Source organism: Trichechus manatus, unplaced genomic scaffold (assembly GCF_000243295.1).
Source record: "Trichechus manatus latirostris isolate Lorelei unplaced genomic scaffold, TriManLat1.0 scaffold00268, whole genome shotgun sequence".
Classification (NCBI taxonomy): Eukaryota; Metazoa; Chordata; class Mammalia; order Sirenia; family Trichechidae; genus Trichechus; species Trichechus manatus.
In genome coordinates this window covers 790,627-813,865 of record NW_004444204.1, presented here as the reverse complement: position 1 = coordinate 813,865, position 23,239 = coordinate 790,627, and the positions used below count along the sequence as shown (strand labels likewise).

Here is a 23,239-nt window from a genome sequence, read left to right as displayed (position 1 = left end):
TAAATCAGGAAGAAGGATGAAGTGGCAGAAGGGGGTTTATTGTGAGGCATTGGACACTGTGGGACTTGGTGGAGGAGCAGACAAAATCACCTTTGGGATGGGGACCTGGCTAAAAGTGGAGCCAAGTAAGTGTGAAATTCTATGGCAACTACAAAAGGTATTCTGGAGACAGTGAACAGGAGAAAAAGAAATGCCATTTTTGTGATTTGTATCTTATTTATAATTAACTATACTATAGTGCTGAGGTAGTAAATACTGTGGCACTCAGATAAATTAGTGAAAGTATTTAAAGACTACATAAACATATTTTCTTTGGGGTGGAATTTAGCAAACCTTTAAGACTTTTCCCAAGATACGTGGTAGATAGCTGCTCTGTCCAACTTCAGAGTTTTTAGCACTATAATTGAGCTAAATAGAGCCCCATAGAGGAGGGGGGAAAAAAAAAACTAGAAGAGCAGAAAATTACATGGCTATGATCCTTTCTATTCCACTGTCATTGATTCAGAAAAGCACAGCGGGGAAGATATTCTAGGTTACTTTATCCGTGCCCCAAATAAGCCAGATCCAATTCACGTCAGAGGTTGAGTGTCTCTGTACTCTATATGTTGTCCAAGAAGATTCCATGAAGTACAGGGAAAAAAGCCCAGGGCTCCTGGTTTCAGTCTAGGGTTCTAGGTTTTATTTGGCCCCAATCGACTGTGTAATGTTTTGAATAGTCATCTCCCCTCTGTGTTCCTCAGAATTCTCAATGTTAGATGAGGGGGTTTAAGTGTTCAAAACCTGTGGTGGTTCTAGGATCTTATTCCTATGCCATCCTCAGGTTTATATGACTCAAAGGTTTGGATACTTGTGAGTATTTCATTAAAAATCCTGTAACCCTAGGGGAATAACCTGATTAATCAATAATCTAACTCAAAATATAAATAATAACCATCATTCCAGTGCCTATGATATGCCGGTACGATGCAAGGTGTATTACAAACAGTATTGCTTATCTTCAACCAACTCTGTGGAGTAAAGGACAGTATCCCCATTTTACAGGTGAGGAAACTGAGGCTCAGATTAGCAATTGCCCACAATCCCATGGCTAATGAGTGAAAGAGTCTGGATTCAAACCCAATTCTGCCTTTCTGATCTGAAAGCCCTGTTCGTTCTACTACGCAATGTCACAGACTATAGTGTATTTTTGTCCCTAGGCTTACATAGAAATAAGAGATGATGTCAATCACAGTGAGTAGGGAAATACATGAAATTTATCTTAGATATTGCTATGGGTTAGAGATGGAGCTCCAGGAAATCTTGACTTGGATGCCTGATAATAATTAATCTAAAGAATTCTCTTACCTTATTAATAAAAAAACAAAAAGTGGGGGGTTTGCTAGCAGCATTTACCCCAATTGAGAGAGGCAAGAGAGGAGCTGGCAGCAGCCACTTCCCTTGTTCTGACTCTCCCTTTCCTTCACTGTTTCTTGTACTCTCCCCAGGTAGACCAGTCACCAATATAACTGATCTGCCAGTATCTGATTTGTTTGTGAGTTATAGAAAAATGCAATGTTGAGGGCACTTTGAACATTGCTGGACCATAGAACTTTAAATCTAAGAGGGAACTTAGAAATCCTTTAGTTCAGACTTCTTTATTTTTCTAATAAGGAAATTAAGACCCAGAGAGGTTGGTTGAATTTTCCCAGAGCTGGGACCAGAACCTGGGAATCCTTCTTTCCAGGCCTTATTCTGTGATTACTGTTTGGTGAGTTAACCTTCTGATAAGTCAGAGGCGTAAGATATTTTCATGAACAAGGAAAAAAAAACAAACATATTTTACGAGGGAATTATTAAAAAGTGCTAATTATTACTAGCACCTTACTACAAGCCCCTGGGCCTGGTCCCCAGCTGTGGTATAAAAGTGGAAAGAGAAGGAAATGGTCCATTTTGTTGCAGTACAAATCACTGTGGGAAATACTGGAGGCTTCAGAGTTGTCTTTGGGACAGGAACGAGACTGTTTGTAGAAGCAAGTAAGTTCCATAAAATAACCTGATTTGTATTATAGTTGAGGAACATCTGTTTTCATTGAATTGGCTTTTGTTTTTTGTTTGTTCTTTCCATGGTTTTGGCTACTGTTTAAATAAGAAGATAAGTTGGCAATGATAATGTTGCATTATATAACATCCATGAATGTCATTCATGCAAGAAAAATATGAAACACTTACTACAAGTGAATGGATAAAACTACCCTAGGTCCCATCTAGAACTGAAACTCTGTGATTATATGAATGACTTTTTCAGCCTGAATGTTAGTAGCTTTCTTGATATAATCCACTCTATGCAAAGTGGGTACTCCTATTGAGTTTACTTATTGTCATCTTGTCTTAGGAAAATGACGGTTAAATAGCTAAATGATATGCCTATTCCCACTTTGGTGCATGCACGCACACACAAACACATACTTAGTAACTAACTTGTATGTGATTTAGGAATCCCAGGCTATGGCCCAGTTGCAAGGTACCTTTTTGTATAGAGTTATGACAGAGTGTGAACACAGGCTTCCAGAAACTCGTATTTGGAACTGGCACCCAACTTTTGGTTATCCCAAGTAAGTCAGATCTCCAGAAATGTGTAGCCCTACCCCTTATATTGGGTTTGCATTTATATACTTATAGACATAGAATTTAGCCTGGTCTATAATAGAATAATAACATTATCATTATGATTTGTTATTATAACTCATAGCAATGCTGCTAACATGGAATATACGTTTTCTGTCATATTGTTATTTTTACCATTAAAGGAGTAGCAGTTTCAAGATAGAAGTAAAATGCTAATTTCCCTTGGAGTCAAGTTTCTTACTTGTTCATTCAGTTCCCACCTCTCTGCTGAGGGTCAATAAGAGCCTCACAATGTTTTGGTTTTTATACTGCCTCCTCATTATGTCCGTTAGAATTGCTTCCTTGGTTTTTCCTTGCCTAAGCACTTAGATTTTCAGCTCACATTTACCCAAAGTATATTTAGCCTTTAACCTCTCTCAAAACTGGCCTCCTTATCCCAATAATTATACACTGCAACAGTCAGTTCATTTCAGTAAATAATTATTGAGTATCATCAACAAGGCAGGAACCATAGTTGGTTTTAAAAGAAAGGGAGAAAGAGGGAAAGGAGCGAGAGGAAGAAGAAGGCAGAGAGGGAGGTAAGCAAGGAGGAGGGAAGAAGAGCGAGAGAAAGAGGGAGGGAGGGAGAGAGGAAATGAAGAAGCCTAAGTTATGGCCCCTGATCACAAAGAACTTCAGACTTATCAGAGAAAACGAAACACTCATATGTTAAAAGTCTAATAACAATTTTTATCTGAAGTGTCAATATGGCACGATTCAACCATGTGTTTCTGGGAAAAGATTACAGTCTGTTATCTGCTGAAATGTTTGACTTTCTTGTGAACAAAAGCCCCCCTGGCATTAAGCATTCTTGAGTGAGGTGAGGGTAGAAGCAGGAATGAGTCAGCCATGAGTCACCCAAGACTCTTGCTCAGCCCAAGAAAACACGATGACTCAGTCATGCCAAGGCATGTTGTTAGCATGTATGGCCGGCCAGTGTACTGAAGATGGTCTTGTTCCTACTCTTTCTGGCAAAGTGAAAAGTGCATTTTTGCAAATGTCTCCAAAAAAATGGTGCCTTCTTCTCAGGCATGGCAGATGAGATGGGGACATGCCAGCCTCCTCCCTGCTATCTTTAGAAATTTTTACACCCACTGGGCCTATGAAGGAGGCAGTGTTTTCTACTAAGTTTTGTGAAGACTCTCTTTCCCAGAGGAGAAATAGGCAGAGCTGTGATGAGGAAAATGAAGGTCAGTGGGTAGCCACTAGACAGGTTCCTTCAAGTCCTGATGCCACCAATTACAAAGAAAATTTAGGGTCAGCCCTTAGCATCAGTTTTTCTAGGTTTCTGGCTTTTAGAGCTACTGTGAAGGGTCTGTTCCCCAGGAGAGTGTGGGCAAAACCAGGGCCCTTTTGTAATGCACTTATCCAAAGTGTGACTATGGGAACAACAGATTCACTTTTGGGAAGGGCACCCAAGTGCTGGTCACACCAAGTAAGTGAGCTGGGGTCCTCCTGTGCAAATGACCCCACTCCACCTCATCCACCTCACACCTACCCCCCGTGCTGGACAACTACTTATCATATTTCCATAGGGTGGAGGTGGGAACATTCATCAAAGCCACACACAAGGTTCTTAGATGTCACTGTGCCAAATCTTTGCCTGTACCTTCCTTCTTCTGCTCTCCCCTTCTCCTGGCATTTCCACTGACTACACTCCCATCCTCTGTGTAAAGCTGCCCCAACCATTCCCTGAAGCTGGGTTTCAGGTTGAACAAAGGACAACAGAAGTGAGAGCTGGAAGGGACATGGGGGACCACCTTGCTCATGTTGCAGGGAGACTGAGGCCCAGAGTCAGCCATTTGCCCAAGGCCATGCTGATGGTCAGTGCAGAGCAGCAGCAAGGCCCTGCCCTTCGCTCCCACCCTGAGCTCGGAGGAGCTGCACAGCTTTTGGCTAATGTGACTCTTTGACTCATTGTAACATGAATGTCGACCAGCTATGCACAATGGCCAGGGAACTGAGGGCTGGGTGCCCACCTCAGCTCAGGGCTGTGGCCCAGACCGTGACTTCTGGGAGGTTCAGCTTTCCCACCTCTGAAGTGTTTCCTCCCATCCTTCAAAAATATAATGGAAATTGTTGTGAGTTTTTTTTTTCTGTAGTCCTAGAACTTGATAGAGTCAAGGCCCTGTCTGAGTCAAGGTCATTAGGAGTTTATATAGGAATCAAAGGGCTTGGTTGCCTTGGCCAATTTCCAGGTGGTAAAGAGGGAAGTTTGTTGTTGTTAGTTGGCTCCAGCACATGGTGACCTATGTATAACAGAATGAAAGATTGCCCAGTCCTATGCCATTCTCGGAGGCCCTGGTGGCACAGTGATTAAGAGCTATGGCTGCTAACCAAAAGATCATCAGCAGTTCGAATCCACCAGCCGCTCCTTGGAGACCCCATGGGGCAGTTCTGCTCTGTCCTACAGGGTCGCTCTGAGTCAGAATCGACTCTACGGCAATAGGTTTGGTTTGGTTTTTGGTTCCATTCTCTAGGAGCCCTGGTGGTGCAGTGGTTAAGTGCTGGGCTGCCAACCAAAAGGTCAGTGGTTTGAACCCACTAGCCACTCTGAGGGAGAAAGATGTGGCAGTCTGCTTCTGTAAAGATTACAACCTTGGAAATCCTATGGGGCAGTTTCTACTCTGTCCTATAGGGTCACTATGAGTTGAAAATCAACTCCATGGTAACGGGTTTGGTTTTTTGATGCCATCTTCATAATTGTTGCTTTGAGTCCATTGTTGTGGCTATTGTGTCAATCCATATCATGGAGGGTTTCCCATGTTTTCGTTGACCCTCTACCAAACGTGATATCCTTTTCTAGCAACTGGTTTGTCCAAAGTAAGCAAGATGAAGAGGGAAGGATAAAAGCACTAATCACAGGAAGGGCCTGAATCTTGCTTGGAGTTTTGCCTAGGGCAGGGAGGGATATCCATAGACCTCCCATAGGAGGAAGGCTGGGAATGGGAATAGTCTAAAAGACAGTTATAGAAAGATGAAATAGTCTAAGAGAGAGTTATAGAAAGAGAAAGATGAGAACAAGAAGAGTTTCAAGGAAAGGAGGTCAGAACAGCCTCAGCAAAATATAGTATAAAACCTAAGACCAGACTTACTGGCTTGACAGAGGCTGGAGAAACCCCAAGAGTATGGCCCCTGGACACTCTTTTAGCTCAGTAATGAAGTCACTCCCGAGGTTCACCCTTCAGCCAAAGATTAGACAGCCCCATAAAACAAAATGAGACTAATGGGGCACAACAGTCCAGGGACAAGGACTAGAAGGTAGGAGGGGACAGGAAAGCTGATAATAGGGAACCCAAGGTCAAGAAGGGAGAGTGTTGACATGCTGTGGAGTTGTTAACCAATGTCATAAAACAATATATGTACTAACTGTTTAATGAGAAACTATTTGTTCTGTAAACCTTCATCTAAAGTACAATTAAAAAAATTAAAAATGCAAAATGCCGAGCAGGCAGGTTGGTGGTGGTATTGGGGGATTGGGAGGGGGTGTGGGGAGTTGTTGCACTGCTTCTCTGCTGACAGAAAAACTAGGGTAACTGAGGGTCTGAGTAGCTCTCCAGTCCCTAACCCCCAGCTCCCATCACCGCCCCTAGGCCCCAAGAGGAGACTCAGGGGCTCTGAGGACAGCTGAGGGAGACGGCCTCCAGCTCTGGGAGAGTTGGCAAGTCTTTCCCTGGATTGTTGTCTCACTCCAACGCTACTGGGACAATTGGTGAAGGGTTTTATCAAAGGTTTTCTTTGCTGTGAGCATCAGGAGGAAACTACAAACTTACATTTGGAAGGGGGACTAACCTAGTTGTTCATCCATGTGAGTATTACAGAAATGATCAAGGGAGATTTTATAGACAGAATATATTATGGCATGACATTATAATAGTGAAAGCATCTGTGGCGTGGCCTGCGCCATGGTTAAAGGAGTCCTTTGTTGACTGGGAGTAACTTTTCAGTGCATCTCCTGCTGGTGGTCGGGTCTAATGAAATGATTGAACCTCTGCTAGACAAGGGTTTGTGCAGTGCTTTCAGAGGACAAATTGCCAAGTTTTGAGAAATGAGACTAAACCTTTGGTTAAGTTTCTGAAGAAGAACTTTCTCCTTGGAAGCCAAGGGGTCTGCCATGCCCCTCAACCCTATGGCTGAGACTCTTACCACCTCCTCTTGGATCCATGATATATCTGTTCCCTAGATTACAGTATCCCAAATAGGGTGCTGGAATAGGTGGTGGGGCAGGGACAGGTCTCCTCTGATTGCGGACAGTCCTAGTGTAAAGCATTGCTGGGAATCATTAGATTATTAACTAGTATATACTGAATGCCTGGGGACATTGGTGGTTCAGTGGTAGAATTCTTGCCTTCCATGCCTGAGACCTGGGTTTGATTCTCGGCCAGTGCACCTCATGCACAGCCACCACCTATCTGTTAGTGGAGGCTTGTATGGTGCTATGGTGTAGAACAGGTTTCAGCAGAGCTTCCAGACTAAGACAGAGTAGGAAGAAAGGCCTGGTTATCTACTTTGGAAAATCAGACAACGAAAACCCTATGGATCACAGTGGTCTGATCCACAACCAGTCATGAAGATGGCACAGGATCAAGCGGCACTTCATTGTGTTGTACATGGGGCCACCATAAGTTAACGAAGTAGTAGCTAACAACAGCTAACACTGAATGCCAGCTGTGTGCCAGTGACCATCTGTCCTTCATATAAGTTCTCATTCAATGCACACATCTATCCTAATGAAAGGCAAGAAGTATTATACCCATTTTACAAATAAGGAAATAAAGGCTTGGGGTAAGTAACTTGCCCAAGATCACACAGCTCGGAAATGACAGAGCTGGAGTATAACTCAAATCTGTTTGACTCTAGGGCCACATTGTTAGCCTATCACTATACTGCTCCCACCATCCCTCTTACTTACATCCTGTGAAGGCAGACACCATACCCCAAGGACTGCCTGCTTAGTCCTTGGTGTGTCTATCCTGGGCCTTCTTACCACAGTGACCATGGTAGTCTTGGTGCAGGACTCAGCAACGATGAAGAGATCAGTGAAGTCCTTGAATTGGGTTGTCAAGATGCAGGTATGGCAGGAGGAGAAGTAGAAACCTAGGGGGACTGCTTACTGGGCATAAAGTGATATGGAGAGAGAAATTTATCATCAAAACCATTGAACCAAAAAACCAGTTGCTGTTGAGTCAATTCCAACTCATGGTGACCTCATATGTACAGAGTAGCACTGCGTTTCATAAAGTTTTCCAGGCCTTTCTTCCAAGGTGTCTCTGGATAGGTTCGAACTGCCAACATTCCGGTTAGTAGTCCAGCACCTAACTGTTTGTGCCACCCAGGGATTCTGAAACTATGGAAGAGGCTGTTTTTAAGCTTTGTTGCCTGAGTGTGAAGACTGTAAATGTATGAGGGAGTCAAAGGCAGCCATCCTGGGTGGCAGAGGGCAGGTATTTGTATTGCCTTGTTCCAGAGTGTGGACACAGGTAGCTGAAAACTCACTTTTGGGAGTGGAACCAGACTCCAAGTGCAGCCAAGTAAGTACCTGACTTTATACTCTGGCCAAAGGCACAGTAAGTCCCTACTCTGCTTTCTTCAATGATGAATCTGTACTTCCTGAACTAATTTTTCATGTTTCGTCGTGAGGCTTGAATATTTTGAAATTTGAATTCCCAGGCATTGGCTCAACAGTAGTTTGTTTTCTAATGGTAATGATTGCCAATAGGAATAGGCCTTTTCATCATTACAGAGACAGACTCATTTGCTGTTTCTAGATTCCTTTGAGACAAAAGATCTTTATCAGAAAAGAAACTGTGACTTTATTTTTGTTACCATCTAGTTTTCATAAAAGAGATGAATTCAACTTCCCCGAGACCCTGGGCTTTGGACACACTGTCACAAAACTCTGTGTCCGGTGGCGAGACATGAGAAGAACTTAAAGCCTAAATAATGCAGTAAAAACAATAAAAAGTTTGGAATCTGGAACCAGAGAGAAGTTAAAGGAGAATTGAAATAGTCTCATAGAAGAAGACAGAGAACAGGACTACATTAAAAATGAATTAAAATGTTTAGGGAGTTTATTCATTCAACAAATGTTTATTCAACTTCTATTATGTACCAAAAACTATGCTAGATATAGGGAACGAAGGAAGGAGGGAGGCAGGGAGGGAGAGAAGGTAGTGGCATCGGAGTGAGACAACAATTCAGAGAAAGACTTGCCAACTTTCCCAGAGCTGTAGGGCATTGTTCTCAGCTGTCCTCAGAGCCCCCACCCCTGGAGTCTCTAGTCTCACGGCCTAGGGGCAGTGATGGCAGCCGGGGGTTCGGGACTGGAGAGCTACTCAACCCCTCAATTACCCTCAGTTTTCCTGTCAGCAAAGAAGCAGTGCAACAACTTCCCACATCAAAGACGTAGAGAGGGGTGGTAAGAGGGGGACATTTGCTCCCAGGGCACAAGTCCAATCACTCCCCTCTCCCCCTCTGTCCCTCCCCACCCCATCGTTGGTGGTGAGGTTGGTGGAGTGGCAGGGGAGGGCTGCAAACTTAGAGATTGCCCCTGGGCCCTCGTTACCCTCGCCATGCCTCTGTCCCACATCACAGTTGTTCCTAGTAGGTAAACCCTGCAAAGCAGGCTTTGGGCAATGTGGTCCTGCATGTTTACCAAGTCCTATCTGCCCTGGGGTTGTTCCTGAAAGTGGCAAGAGCTGTTTGCTACACATATGTCCATGTGGCCAGCAATTGCCCCAACAGAATGAAGCTCTTCCTTGATGATTAGAAAGAAATAATTGGCATCACTGAGGCCCTTAGTTGTTTCTGCAGGAGTGGGTGAGAGACACAGATTCAGAGCACAGAAAATTTAATGGATAAAATTAGAGTGAAATTTAGAATAGAATTTTAAATTCTTAGAACTAGAAAGTGGACCTCCAGGGAATATATATCTAAACCTGCATATGTTCCATGAGTGTTAATGGATCTTTTAAGAAAAAAGTGTTCCTGGATCAAATAAGTTTGAGGAACTCTGGTTTTCTTTACTGAAGGACTTCTCAGAGCCTTTAAAATGCTAGTATGTGTTGTCAGTCTTCAGGGCTGAAATATAGTACACAGTACTTTCTAAACTTATTTGAGCTTAGAATCACTTTTTGCAGAAAAATTTTGAGAAGGACTGGAGTTGTATGAAATTCTCACTGAGAATTACTTGTCCAAACCATGCTCAAACTTTGGAAATTTTTTTCCATATCATCAACCCTTATCTTAGAAACTTTCAGAAAGAGATTCTCAAGTCCTGTATGTAACTCACTCTTGATTCTTACAACCTTCATAGTTAAGCAGTCCTCTTTGTGTTTTTTATATGAATATTCCTACAGCAATTTTAGTCTCTCTTCCTCTGCCCTCAAGGAATGATAGAATCCACTTTCTAAAAAGGGAGTCCTTCAGATGCCTCAACTCCATCATTTGGCCCTACCCTAGGTCTTCCATATATTTCCAGTGCTATGAATTTTTCCTTCAACAGTCATTTCCCAGTTAACCCCTGGCTCATCTCCTGACTCTTCCAATTTTCCTCCTTCACTTTGAATTGCGAAGCCCAGAATGGACATCCACCATCCACAAAGGCTTGACCAGCTCAGGACTGGCTCTGAAGAAAAGGTCTGTGGGACTATTACACAAAAAGCTGAGGAATTAGGACCCTGTGGGCCAGACTTTTCTCTGTGGTCCCAGGCTTTGGAGGAGCCTAGAGGACAGGGGCAGGAGGCAGAGCTGCCCCAGCCAGCTGGTCCTGCCTAGATTTGAGTTCTTGTAAAGTGTCTTTCTATTGTGGGTCTTCTGGTGACTACAGTAAGCTGATCTTTGGAGCAGGGACCAGGCTGGCTGTGCACCCATGTGAGTATGACCATGCAAATGACTAGGTCTAAAGTAACTGACTACTTGCCTACGAGAAAACAGGCAATGATTTATGGCAAACTCGGGGCTATATGAAACACTCATTTTCCATCTCTACAAGCTCTCTTGATGACTTAAAACGTTCCCATTTCTCATATTAAAGATGGAAGTGCCAAAAGCCAATTGAGTAAATGAAAATCTGTACAGAATAATTTACAGAAACATAAAAAGAGTTCCAGATACTTTCAAGCGAAGCTGATGATATCAGCACCAGATAATCTGAACATTCAGGAAATTAGCTAAGTGCCCTTGGGGGAAAGAGGTTAGTTAATGGCAAACACAAATTCTCTTCTAATGCAGCAGGTAGCTAAATTCCCTGGACTGGCTAATGAGCAAGGTACCAGGATGCCTGCTCATAGAATCTTCCTCTCTTGAGCTTAGTGGAGTTTTGAACCCTCTCCCAAGGGTGAAAGTGACACAAACTCCTATCTGAAGAGCTATTGTTGCTGTTGTTGTTTGCCGTCCGTCAGCCCCCACACATGGCAACCTTATGTATAACAGAACAAAACACTGCATGTGAAATAATGAGGTGTAGAAGCAGTATTGGGTAGGGCTCATAACACAGCTTGGGGGGCTAATAGACCTGGGGAAAATTCTGGTTTTACCCTCACCAGCTGCACTTAAGAAAGCCTCCACTTTCTCAAGAGCAAAATGACAATAACCACATCATAATAATATGAGACAAATGCCTGACATATAAAACTAACCAAACTAAACCTGTTGCTGTCGAGTCAATTCCGACTCATAGCGATCCTATAGGACAGAGTAGAACTGCCCCATAGAGATTCTGAGGCGTGCCTGGTGGATTCAAACTGCAAACCTTTACAGTTAGCAGCCATAGCACTTAACCATTACACCACCAGGGTTTCTTGCCTGACATACAGCAAGTAATAAATAATAGCTTTCTAAAATAATTATTGTCATTATCATCATCATCAAGCCTTTGTTATGCTAAGGTATACATTATTGTAAAGGGAAAGAGGAAAGTCTTCCTTGGGAATTAGGAGATCTAAGAAACAGACACCCAGGGAACCATTTAGGATGGTGCTCTGAGACCCTGGTAATCCCAGCAGGTTAGCAACAGGAGGGTTATCGAAAAGACCTTACCTGCAGTGGGGGTATAGCAGTGATACCAAGGTGATCTTTGGAGCAGGGACCAGACTGAGAGTCCAGCCAAGTAAGTAGAGTGGGGCAAGGGTAGACATTGACAATGAATTCTCCTTTGTCCAAGATGCTGAGTTGAGCCCAGGTGTTTTCTCCTGAAGGACCCCAAATGATTTTTTCCACCCATCCCTAGAAAATCCTCCCATCCAACACTCAGTGCTTCGGAGACATTATCCTTAGGCTGGGACCTTAGGAATAATGAGGCAGGTAATGAGCAAGTAGTCCTGGACCTTCCAAGAGAAGATGTAAGATACTGTTGCCCTGAACAAAAGTTTTTGCATCCTTAAAGTCTTAGGTTATTGAAAATCACCACCTCCAGCCCAGGGCACCATGGCAGGATGGAGCAGGAGAAGGATTGAACCACCAGAGACAAAATCTAAATCCAGAAGAGCAGAAGGTCTAAATCCTCCTGTGTGATCCTCCTGTTCCCTGTGGGAGATCAGTGCTTCTCCTATTTAAGGAGTAGGTAGATAGGTCCAGTGAGTTTCGGTAATGGTGTCACCTGTAGTGTGAATACTGGAGCAATGACTGGTAAACTCACATTTGGGAAAGGGACCCAAGTGACCGTAAAATCTGGTGATTCATCCCAGGTAGCACCATTTGCAACCCCATAGGACAGTGTCACAATCTTTTCCCTGGGAATATCATCTATGACTATGGTGAGGCTAACGGTGGGTGTTATAACCAATTATCTTACAGAGGCTTCTGTAAAGGGAAAAAAGGTCACTATCAATCTTGAATATCTATATTTCTCTAGGTCAAACACATTAAAGTTTGACTTTAATTGTTCAATTAATATTTTTTAATGCCTTCTTCGTGGCCATCACTCTGTAAAACGTTAGACTGAGTATAAAGAAGTCCAAGACAGATGCCTGACCTGTCCTCAGATAATGTAAAAACTAGCCAAAGGGACAGGATTATTGTAAATTTAGCTCCATGAAAACTATTTTAATGCTAACCAGTTGATGATGTCGATAGGCACAACAGAGACTTAGAGGAATGGGATCTTGGTTAGAAAGTTGGCCTAGGTGGAGAATGTTTTATGCAAGAGAAAGAATTCATTGAGCCCTGAAGGATGGGTAAGATCTGTATCGGCAAAGAAAGGTAAGAAGGGGAGTTCCAGACATAAAGAAAAATGTCATGATGTTCGGAATGAACATGACGCGTGCATTTTGGCCTAATAAAGTTGATAATAATGTTGGGTGAGTGATGAGGTGAAGAAGATGTCTTCTTAATAATGGAGAAAAGAAATACGATGGCCTTCAAGAGAATTAGGGCCAAAGCCAGCCACTATGAAACTGGGAATCTCATTTACAATGCCAGCCAGATGTGCAGATGAGAGTGGCCAACTCCCCATGGACAGCTTATGGCCTGGGGACCTCCCCTCTCCTTCTTCAGCAGGCTTTAACAGAGGTTACCCCACCACTAGGAGGAGGGGAAACCCAAGGGTTTCTGTAGTGGCAATATTGGGAGTGGTATGCAGGTGTTGCCTCCAAGTTGCAATTTGGCAAAGGAACCAGGGTTACCATTACTCCCGGTGAGTGTGCCTGTGCTCATGGGCTCTGGGACTCACCAGAGCCTCAGCAGGACCCAGAGTCAGTGTAGTAACCCACATTTCCAGGTTCCCAGTGCCTGACTGCAAAGCACAGATTTAGTGGCAAAGGAACTTTCAATCACTGCTACACCCCTGGGGATCTAAAGCATTCGGATGTGTTACTGCATGGTTTTGAATTAAACAGATGTATTAGAACCTGGAGTAGCTGAACTTCTACATTGAAAAATTGATTCAATCTTGCATAGTATGTCTGGGAGCACCTTATCCTCTGCCTTCCCCTCAGCCTGTATTCCCTCAGCACTTGCACACCCTGCCAAATCCCCGTCCCCTGCTCTGACCGTGACAGGCACTGATGGCTGACTAATCCGTTGGGATGTTTAGGATATGGTGATGGTGCTAATGGCCTCCTGTCTCTCCCCTCCAGTAAGAGTTAGACTTTGGGGCCTTAACCCACAGTGATGACAGCCCTCCCCTCACCCCCGGGTATGTGGAAACTAGAAGGGAGTAGGCAGAATCCTTTGGGCCAAGGCTTTAGATCTCTCAGATGGAACCATGGAGCCCACCCCCTGCCCTGCTGCTCCAGGTCCCCCCACCACCACCACCACTGCAGGCAGCTCTGACTTCAATTCAGCATCCCAAGGCCGTGCAAAGGGCTGGTTTCCCTGGTTTCAGGTCCAGCTGGACATCTGTGCTTCCAAGGCTACCCTCGCTGGCTTAACAAGTAGGGTGCATCTCTAGGTCTGAGAAAACTCACCCATGTGGTGAGGAGCTGAGGGAGCTGAGAACCACAGGGGCAAGAAGCTCTAATCCCAACCTTGCTGTAAACCTTCTGTGTGGCCTCAAGCCTTTTAATCCTCCCAGCAAACCTCTGCTTCCTTCTCTAAAGGCAGGAGGTCGGAAAGAATAAGCAATGAGAATCACATTAACAACACAAAATCCTACGGAAATACTGAAGAATGATTCCCAGCACTAAGGAAAAGCCTCCAACAACTCTTGCTTCCTGGGGTGACAAGTAGAAACTATGACCGTTAATTGGTAGCACGTTAATTGGCAACACCCTGGCAAATCTTACTAGCTACAACTACTAACGTTTGCTCAGTACTTTACAGTTGGTTAAATATAATTTTATATGGAGAATCTCTCACTGGTTTCTCAGAAGAGCCTGGAAGTTAGATGAGATAGCACCCCATTTTACAGATGAAACCCCTTATGGGGTCTCATGGAGCTGGTGTGACTTGCTTAAAGCCCCACATCTAGTACATGATAGAGCCAGGGCTTGGACTCAGGTGTTCTGATTTGTATTCCAAACCCTTTATTGATGTGACAGAAATCTCCTGGTGATGTGATAGATATTCTAACTTAATGACAACATATTGTAAACATCCAGCTCCTGTCCAAAGCCCAGCCTAGGTGAGGGAGACTACCCAGAGCCCAAGATGGAACGGTTGTCTTTGTTGTGCCTTTTTCTATGCTTGCTCTTGCCTTCTGCCAGAAGTATGTTGTTGTTTACTGGGCCTGTTGAGGTTTCAGAGAAGTTCCTATTAAGTACCAGAAAGAGCAGTATCATTAAGCAAGGCTGCATTTCTGCAGGGTGTGGCAGAGAATGTGGCCTCTGGCCACAACTCGTGGCTGTGCCTGTCCCTAAATTCAAATCCGTTGTGAGCAGCTGGTTTCTAAGATGTTCTTTCTCATCTGGAAGCCTGAGAATATGTCACCAGCCCCATCACTGATACCTGGACTCCAGTCTGGGTGGGGGCAAGGAGGGAAGCAACAGCATCTCCTAACCCTGTGTTCTCTTGACCCACAGATATCCAAGGCTCTGACCCTGCTGTGTACCAGCTGAGAGGCTCTAAGTCCAGCAACATTTCTGTCTGCCTGTTCACCGATTTTAATTCTAGCCTCAGTGTGACAAAAACCTCAGAGCCCTCAGTGTTCTTCACAGACAAAACTGCAGTGGACATGAAGGCCATAGGGTCCAGGAGCAATGGGGCCCTGGCCTGGAGTAACAACAAGAATTTTGCATGTAATGAAACCTTCTACCAAGGCAGCTTCTACTCTAGCTCAGGTCAGTGCAGTGTAGGATCTGGGGAAGCTGTGTCTCCTCACTTCCAGAGGCCTGGCTCTGCCTGGGGCACAGGTCACTGAGGTCTAAAGGCTGTTCTGATGAGTGGTCTCAGCCTCATCAATTGTCAGCAAATTGCCTTCCCTCTTTTCACTAAGGACCAGCAAGCCTCATCCTGGCAGTCTGCACAATGTCCTGGGCAAAAAGCAGATGGGGAGAAGGAGATGGGAGAGGCTTCTGGCCCAGCCTTGGCCTCACCCCTCCTGTACAGGCTCTAGGATTCTCACTCGCTGCCTGTGCATGGGCTGTTTGCCCCTGACTGCTCTCCCAGGCTCCAGTGCCCCTTCTCCAGGAGCTTCCCCTTCTCTCTCTCTATTCCAAAAGATCTTTCCCAGTTCCTCACCTCACTCATTCATTCACTCAGCATTCATTGTGCCCCCTACAAGGTGCCAGCTGCTGGAGTGAAGGAGCAAACAAGTCAGATGAGAGGTCTGTCCTGAGGAAGCTCCAGTCCAGTGAGGGGAGACCATCCATAAGCCAAAGAAGAACTAGATAACTTCAGATTGTAACATGTGCTTCAACATGGGGTTGAGGAGACAGCCACTTGAGGGACAGAGATCAGGGAAGGACTGTCTAAAGTGCTGTATGAGCTGGAGCTTAATGGATAAGAAGGTACTAGCCACATGAAGGGCAGAAAGAGTATCCTATGGAGGCTCTGAGACAGGGACAGAAATGGGTGCAGCACAGTGAGAGTGGAGAAGAGTGGTAGAAAATGAGGTTGAAGATGTAGGCAAGGGCTAGATCAGAGGGTCTTGTAGGTCAGAGAGAGGACAGATACTATTCAAATTGACTGGGAAGCAGTCGATTGGTTTTAAACAGGGAGCGACATCTAATTTATATTTTTAAAAGACCTCTCTGACTGCAGAGTGGAGAATGGATTGTAGGAGCAAAGAGTGGAGGCAGAAAGGAAGTTATTACAGCAGAGAGATGATGGAGATTGGGCCAGGTGGTGGCAGGGGAATTAAGAAAGCGGCCAGCACCTTTGTGTTTGCAGGTATGAGAGGAAAGGAGGGGATCAAGGAAGATGGCTATGTTTTATGCCTGAGCAACAGAGTCAATGATAGCACCATTTTTTGAGATGAAGAAAACAGCAAATTGGGGAGGCAGTGATCAAAGCTTTTGGAACACATGAAATTATCTGTACTCCTTATGGCACTTGTCACTGTGTACATGTCTTACTGCTCCTACTAGACGGGAATCTGTCCAGGGGCAGGGTCTAGTTCCTGTTACCTAGTGTCATATAACATGTGCTTTGCACAATCAGTGTTTGTTGAGTGAATGAAATGGTGCCAGGGAAGCCAGGGCCAGTGGCTGTCCCCAGCAGGTGCCCCTATGCCATGAGTTCCTTCCAGATCTTGCCACAAGGGAAAACTGTAGCCTGATGTTCACCTGCCCAAGTCCTAGGAGGTCTGGGATGGGAGAGTCGGCTAGGCTCTGGACTCTTAAGAAATTGTCTTTGCTTCTGTTTTTAGGAATTGTCTGTGATGCCACGTTGATGGAGAAAAGCTTTGAAACAGGTAAGAGAAGACTCTTGCCTGACTTCACACAAGGCTAGGGAGGCTATGAATCCATAATAACTCTGACTGGATAGGGGAGGTGGAAGGAATTAGTGGATCTGGGAATAAAGTTATGAGGAATGGGAACAGCAGTTCAAGTCCTGCTCAGACCTAACTGGGGTCTTTCTTGAATTCCCAAGCAACTCTCACCACCTCTAATTTTCTTTTCCATTCTAAGTACTTTGAGGATGAGTCTGTAGTTTTACAAGACAAATGTCTCACTCCTAGGCCTCTGCATTCCTTTCAATAGCTCCACTGTCAGGAGAGCCAAAGAGAGCTTCTGGTTGACACACTGGTGAAATTTATGACTCTCTTATTTTATGTACAGCTCTAAACTAATCTCCTGAGGTCATCTCCCCTCCATATCCAGGGTTATTTACCTTCATTCAAGAAAAGCAATGGTACTCACACAGGCCATGATACTGTCTATGGGCTCCCCCAACCCCTCCACACCACCTACCCTGAGCCATATTATTTCCATTTGAGCTATTCTTATGAGTCATCCCTTCTGTGGTTTAGCCACTAGATTCTTACCAAGGGGCCCAGACCCAAGACATTACAGATGAGTTCAGAGCACCTGCCCTACCCCTAACCCTACAGAAAATAACGGTAAGTCCAGCTGGTGGTATTCTTTTGAGATAAAATACTGTTAAACCTGGAGGGATACACAAATATCTGTGTGTAAGGGGGTGTTGACAGCTCAAAGGGAGAGGCAGATCCAGGAGCTGAAGCCCACCACCAGCCATCCCCCCCTGCTTTGGGGAAAGCCACTGGTGTGTCATAATGGAGCTGTGCAGAGGTGTACATGCTGTGGTCTCTTGGTCTTGCAGATATGAACCTAAACTTTCAAAACCTGTCTGTGATCGGGCTCCGCATACTTCTCCTGAAAGTGGTTGCATTTAACCTGCTCATGACTCTGCAGCTATGGTCCAGCTGAGGTGAGTGGGCATGTCAGCTGGGGGTGGGGTGGAGGGGGGCGTGGGTCTTGGGTGGGTCCCCAAGCCCCAGACCAAACCTCCCCCAGGGTCTTGCTTTTAAGTCCTAAATATGGGCCACTAAAACTTCCATTTCTTCCTGTTACAAGTTCTCTTGTTAATAACAATGGCCCAAAACATTTGCATGACACAATACACTCATTGCAATCACCTCAGTTGAAACACATCTCCCCTACGAGGTATGAAAATTATCCTCATTTTAGAAACGAAGAAACAACTGAGGCCAAGTGGCAGCAAGAGCCACACAGCTAGTGAATAGAAAAAAGAGAAACTCAGGGCCTGGGTTCTTAGCCCACATGCCTTCTGTTGAATCTCTTTCACTGGGTGACCTAGACAGGCCCCAATGCCTTTCTTCGTCCTCTTACCCCAGTACAGCTCTCTCAGCTCAGTAGTGAGGAGACATTGTACTCCTATTATGCCCCAGTCCTGCCTAGATCCTCCACACCCTTCTCCCTCAGTGTCCCTGGTCACCCTAATGACAAGTGCATTTTGTTCCATCACCATCAGTAAGAACTCCAGGTCCATTTGCTCCTAGAACTCTACAAAGGGAAGTATGTGGTGTGTGGCACATCCCCTAACAGTCCCGGGTCCTCCTTCTCAGTGTCCGCCGTGACTTCTGTTCTTGTTCATCCCAGGTCACCAAGACTGTAGGAAATCCCATGCTCCCTCGCTGCTTCTCCTTGTCGTCCATCCTCTCCCTCTTCAAGCAGAGAAGCGAACTCTCTGCCCTCCATGGAAGAGAAGGCTCCCACTGACTCTCTGGCCTCACCTGGCAATGCCACCAACTGGATCCTACCCAGCACTGGTGATCAAGATGCTGAAGAGCTACCAAATATACTGCAAGTCCCTCTGTTCCCTTATTGCTGCTTTTCACCACCCAGTGTTCTCAGCAAGGGGAGGGCTGCTGCCACCTCTCCTGGCTGTGGAGAAACACCCTCCTCCCAAGAGATTGTGACAGGCCCCCAGTAGGTTCTCTTGAACCCTACCTCCTGGAAATGTTTTGAGGAGTTTGTATTTTTTTAAATAGTGTTCATACAGAAATACATATTACTCTTCTTCCAAAGAAGTCAGAAAAGTTATCTCATTATCCAGGCCCTGTTATGCCATGTATCTGAGTCATGTTGTATATTCTGCTACCCACAGCTTCATTAAAAGTAATTTGGAAGAGCAAAGGCTGTGCTCCTGATTGACTGGGTTCGGTTGGGATCATTTTCTGGTTGCTGTTGGTCACTGGCTAGGCAGAAGGAAACCAGCGCATTTGTCCATGATGCCACAAGCAGGGAGCCTTATTCAGCAAGCTGCTTAAGTCAACCTCTTCTCAGAATCACCTCTGAAAGAGTCCGCTTTGAAAGCAGTGCTGGGGACCAGGCAAACCACTTCTAACCAAGGCCCCTGCTCTTCTGTTTTCATGCCACACCACTGGGCCACGCATAGCAGGAGGCCCAAGCACATGGGTGATAGTGACCTGTAGTTGACATTTGGCATTCAGGGGCCACAGGGCAAATCTCCCCAAAGCCCCATCCACTGTTTCTCTCTCTCCAGGAACATTCCCTTTGCCTCGCCTCTCAGACTGGATTTCTGTTGACGCTGTGCAATTTCCCCCACATTCATGGCTGGGAACCACCTACTACTCCACTGTCCGTATCCCACACAGTGCCCAGCCCCTTGGGGTGCCCAGTCCAGGAGCACAGTGAGGGGAAGGTAACCTTGTCAGGACTTTATACTCCCACCATCTGGATATGAGAATGAGGAAAGGGGACATGAGCTCTCTCCCCACAAGCCCAAAGACTCAGCCAAGGAGAGGAGATTTCAAACCCACACCTAGAAGACAAGAGATGGGATTCCCTGGGGCCCCACAGGGCACTATCTCTATCCTAGTACCTTTCCAAAGCTGTGAGAGCACCTTTCCCAGGGTCATGGACGCCAGTGAAAACACACTTTAGAGACTGCTCCACCACCTAGCAATTGTCCCTACCAAGGCCAAAACAGAGTACGTACTCATTCCTGGGAGTTCTATCCCCAAATACCTCTCTGGTTCATCTATGGGTCTAACCACCAGCCAGAAATACAAATCCTTCCCGCTACAACTCAGGCAAGGATGGAGCCATCTTGGGCACACTCCTCCCCTCTATGAGCTTCAGGGTCACTGCCTACAAATGTCAGCTGGAACCAGAGGCCACTGCCAGTTCAGTGTATCTCGAACTCTGTGACCCCTGTAGAACTAAGAACCACCATCCCATCTCCTTGTTGGCCCCAACAAGGGTAGTCACAGAACCCTCGGTTCCTCAAGCTGCCTCCTCTTCAGCCTAAATACGGGTCCCTTTTTAAGACCACTGAAGGGAAAGAGGGGCAGTGGTGGTTCAGTGGTAGAATTCTTACCTTCCATGTGGGAGGCTTGGGTTAGATTCCCGGCCAATACACCTCATGTGCAGCTACCACCCATCTGTTGGTGGAAGTCTGTGTGTTGCTATGATGCTGAACAGATTTCAGGGGAGCTTCCAGACTAAATGAACTAGGAAGAAAGGCCTGGTGATCCACTTTCAATAACCAGCCAATGAAAACCGTAAGGATCAAAACAGTCTGATCTGCAACCGATCGTGGTGATGGCACAGGACTCGGCAGCGTTTCATTCCGTTATGCATGGGGTTGCCATGAGTCGGGGGCCGACTCTATGGCAGTCAGCTAACAATAACAACAGAGGGAAAGAAAGACTCAGAGGAAATCACATCACAGCAGGGTCACTCACACGCAGGAGTGCCGGTGCTGTCTTCCCAAAGATGGGATTTGCCACCTTTAGGGAACTCTGGGAAGGCTTCATGCTCAAAACTGTCTTCTCATCAGTCTGACACACTGCCAGAGAGTTCACCAGTGGGAATTTCTTTTAATTAAAACATTCTCGTCTCCTTATTAAATGAAAATTCCCCTGGGAGGGTTAATAGAGCAAGCCTTTATCAACTGTTAAAAACTTAGGGCAAATTTGTTTGTCTTTTTTTTTTTTTCCTAAAGTGGTAATTCACTTTTCTCTGTATAAAAAAGATGGAGGCAAGGAAGTATGAGTGGCTGGGGAGGAAGGCCTGCTCCTGAGAGGCGGCTGCACTGATGCCAAAGGTGAAGGGGACTTTGGTGCTTGGGGCAAGGGTCAGCAGCAGAGGTCTTGGAAGGCAGAGAAGGCCAAAGACAGATTCCTCCAGGAGGCGCGGAGGAGGCCAAACTGAAGAAAACCTAAGGGAGGCTGGAGAGTCGTGCCAGCCCAGAGTCCTCAGATGGCAGGGCTAGGGTTCACTGGTCCCTGAAGGCCGCCTAAGGTGATGTGAGGTGATACAGCAGGAGCTGGGGATCGGCCCACACACCTGGAGGGAGAAAGGCCACCTCCTTTCAGGTCCAGCCTAAGCTGAGGTGCAGGGTGAGCAGGTATTGGGCAGCGTGGTGGCCAGGGAACGAGCAGGATCAGCACTGCCCCCAACAGACCAATTGCCGTCGAGTCGACTACGACTCATGGTGACCCCATGTATATCAGAGTAGAACTGTGCTCCATAGACTTTTCAATGGCTGATTTTTCAGAAGCAGATCGCCAGGACTTTCTTCTGAGTTACCTCCTCAAACCACCAACTTTTGGGTCAGCAGCTGAGCACGTTAATCATTTGCACCTCCCAGGGACTCCCACCTCCTGATAAACCTCTATCTAAAACCAATAGTTCCTCACACCCAGGCAGGACCGTCCCTCAGGTCTGAGGCAGTCAAACCTGAGGCCAGTTAGAGCTGAGGTCAGAGAAGCAGACCAGGAGCAAGTGGGTGGGTGCAGGGTGAGGTTAGCAAGACCATTCCTCTTTGATCACTGTGTTCTCATACCTGGCTCCAGGCCCCAACCTCGGATATCAGGGAATTAAAGTAGCCTTGTGGGAGACCCAGGGGAAGGGCTCCTGTGCCCACTGGGAAGGTAAGTGCTGAGCCGAGGGCTGCTGCAGTACAGCCCCTCAGTACAGAGGGCCCAGCAGTAAGGGACTGGGCACTGTTTAGTCTGAAGGGACAAGCCAGCTGAGGAAACCTGGAAACATGGTCATCAAGTCCATATAAGAAGGTCTGAGGAGCCACCGTCCCTGGGAGCCAGGGTGTGGGCTGAGCTACAGCCGGACCAGCATGGATTCAGCCTCGGGGAGGGCAGACAGACAACCCAGCAGTGAACATGTTACAATGGCCGGCTGTACAATGGGTTTCTCTGGACAGATGCCCTACTGTCCCAAAAGGCTTACGGGCAGTCTAGCCCTGGAGGCAGAATAAAGAACCATATGACTTCTCATGGCCCCAAGCCTAATACTCTAGAGGATTCTCTGAAACTTCACCCAGAGAACTTCCCTTTTCACAGTCCAGTCAGAGAAAGGGTAGGCTCAGCAAGTATGTGCTTCAGGGTCTTCAGTTCCAACAGAGCCATCCCTCTGCTGTTATCCATCACCAAGTCTTGGAGCATTGCTTATCTTCTTCATTCCCTCATAAAATCTAAGGCCCCTGGGTCACATGTAAAGCCCTTAACAGACATCACCTTAGTTATCACATAACATCCAGCAAGGAAGTCCACTAGACTATGCACTCCTTGAGATGTGTCCACAACATCTAGCACAGTGCCTGGCACGTAGTAGATGCTTAACACATACTTCACCGTGAAAGGATAATCAGTGGGATTAGGCATTGAAGAGTAAGTTGAGCTGAGTTGAGAAGAGGTGAAAAGCACAAGAGAAAGGAAGCTGGGGATTAATAGAGGATGCGGCTCGATGAAACTCTATTTCATAGTTTTGTCAAGAGCTAAGAGTAACCTGTCAAGACCTATCAGGAGAGGAAACAGCCTAAGTGTCTATCAACCGAGGAATGGGTAAACAAAATGTGGTACATAAATACAACGGTGTACCACTCAGCCATAAAGAGAAATGAAGTCTTGAGTCTTGATCCATGCTGCAACATGGATGAACCTCAAAAACCTTATCCTCCATAAAATGAGTCAACCACAAAAGGATAACTATTGCATAATCTCACTTATAAGAAATAACAATACACAAATGTATAGAGAAAAAAAATTATCAGTGGTCACCAGGGGTGGGAGGGAGGGGGAAAGGGAGAGTTTTTGGTTAGTGTTTGTGTCTAGCGATGGGAAATTCGGCAATGATTATGGGTGGTGGTTGCACAGCATGTTTAATGTAATTGATATCACTAAATTGTACACCTGAAAAATGTTACATTGGTAAATGTCATACTGTATATATTTTTACAACAATTTTTTTTA

General features: G+C 45.7%; 1 gene segment (V, D, J or C); it reads left to right on the top strand.

Moving 5' to 3' along the window:
- The window catches only part of LOC105756940 (T-cell receptor alpha chain C region-like), a 56,667-nt gene extending 37,894 nt beyond the window's left edge, over positions 1–18,773 (top strand). The window contains 4 exon segments of the C gene segment in view: positions 15,102–15,359; positions 16,889–16,933; positions 17,803–17,910; positions 18,603–18,773. Coding sequence covers positions 15,102–15,359; positions 16,889–16,933; positions 17,803–17,909 — 410 coding nt within the window.
- Positions 18,774–23,239: the final 4,466 nt, after the last annotated feature.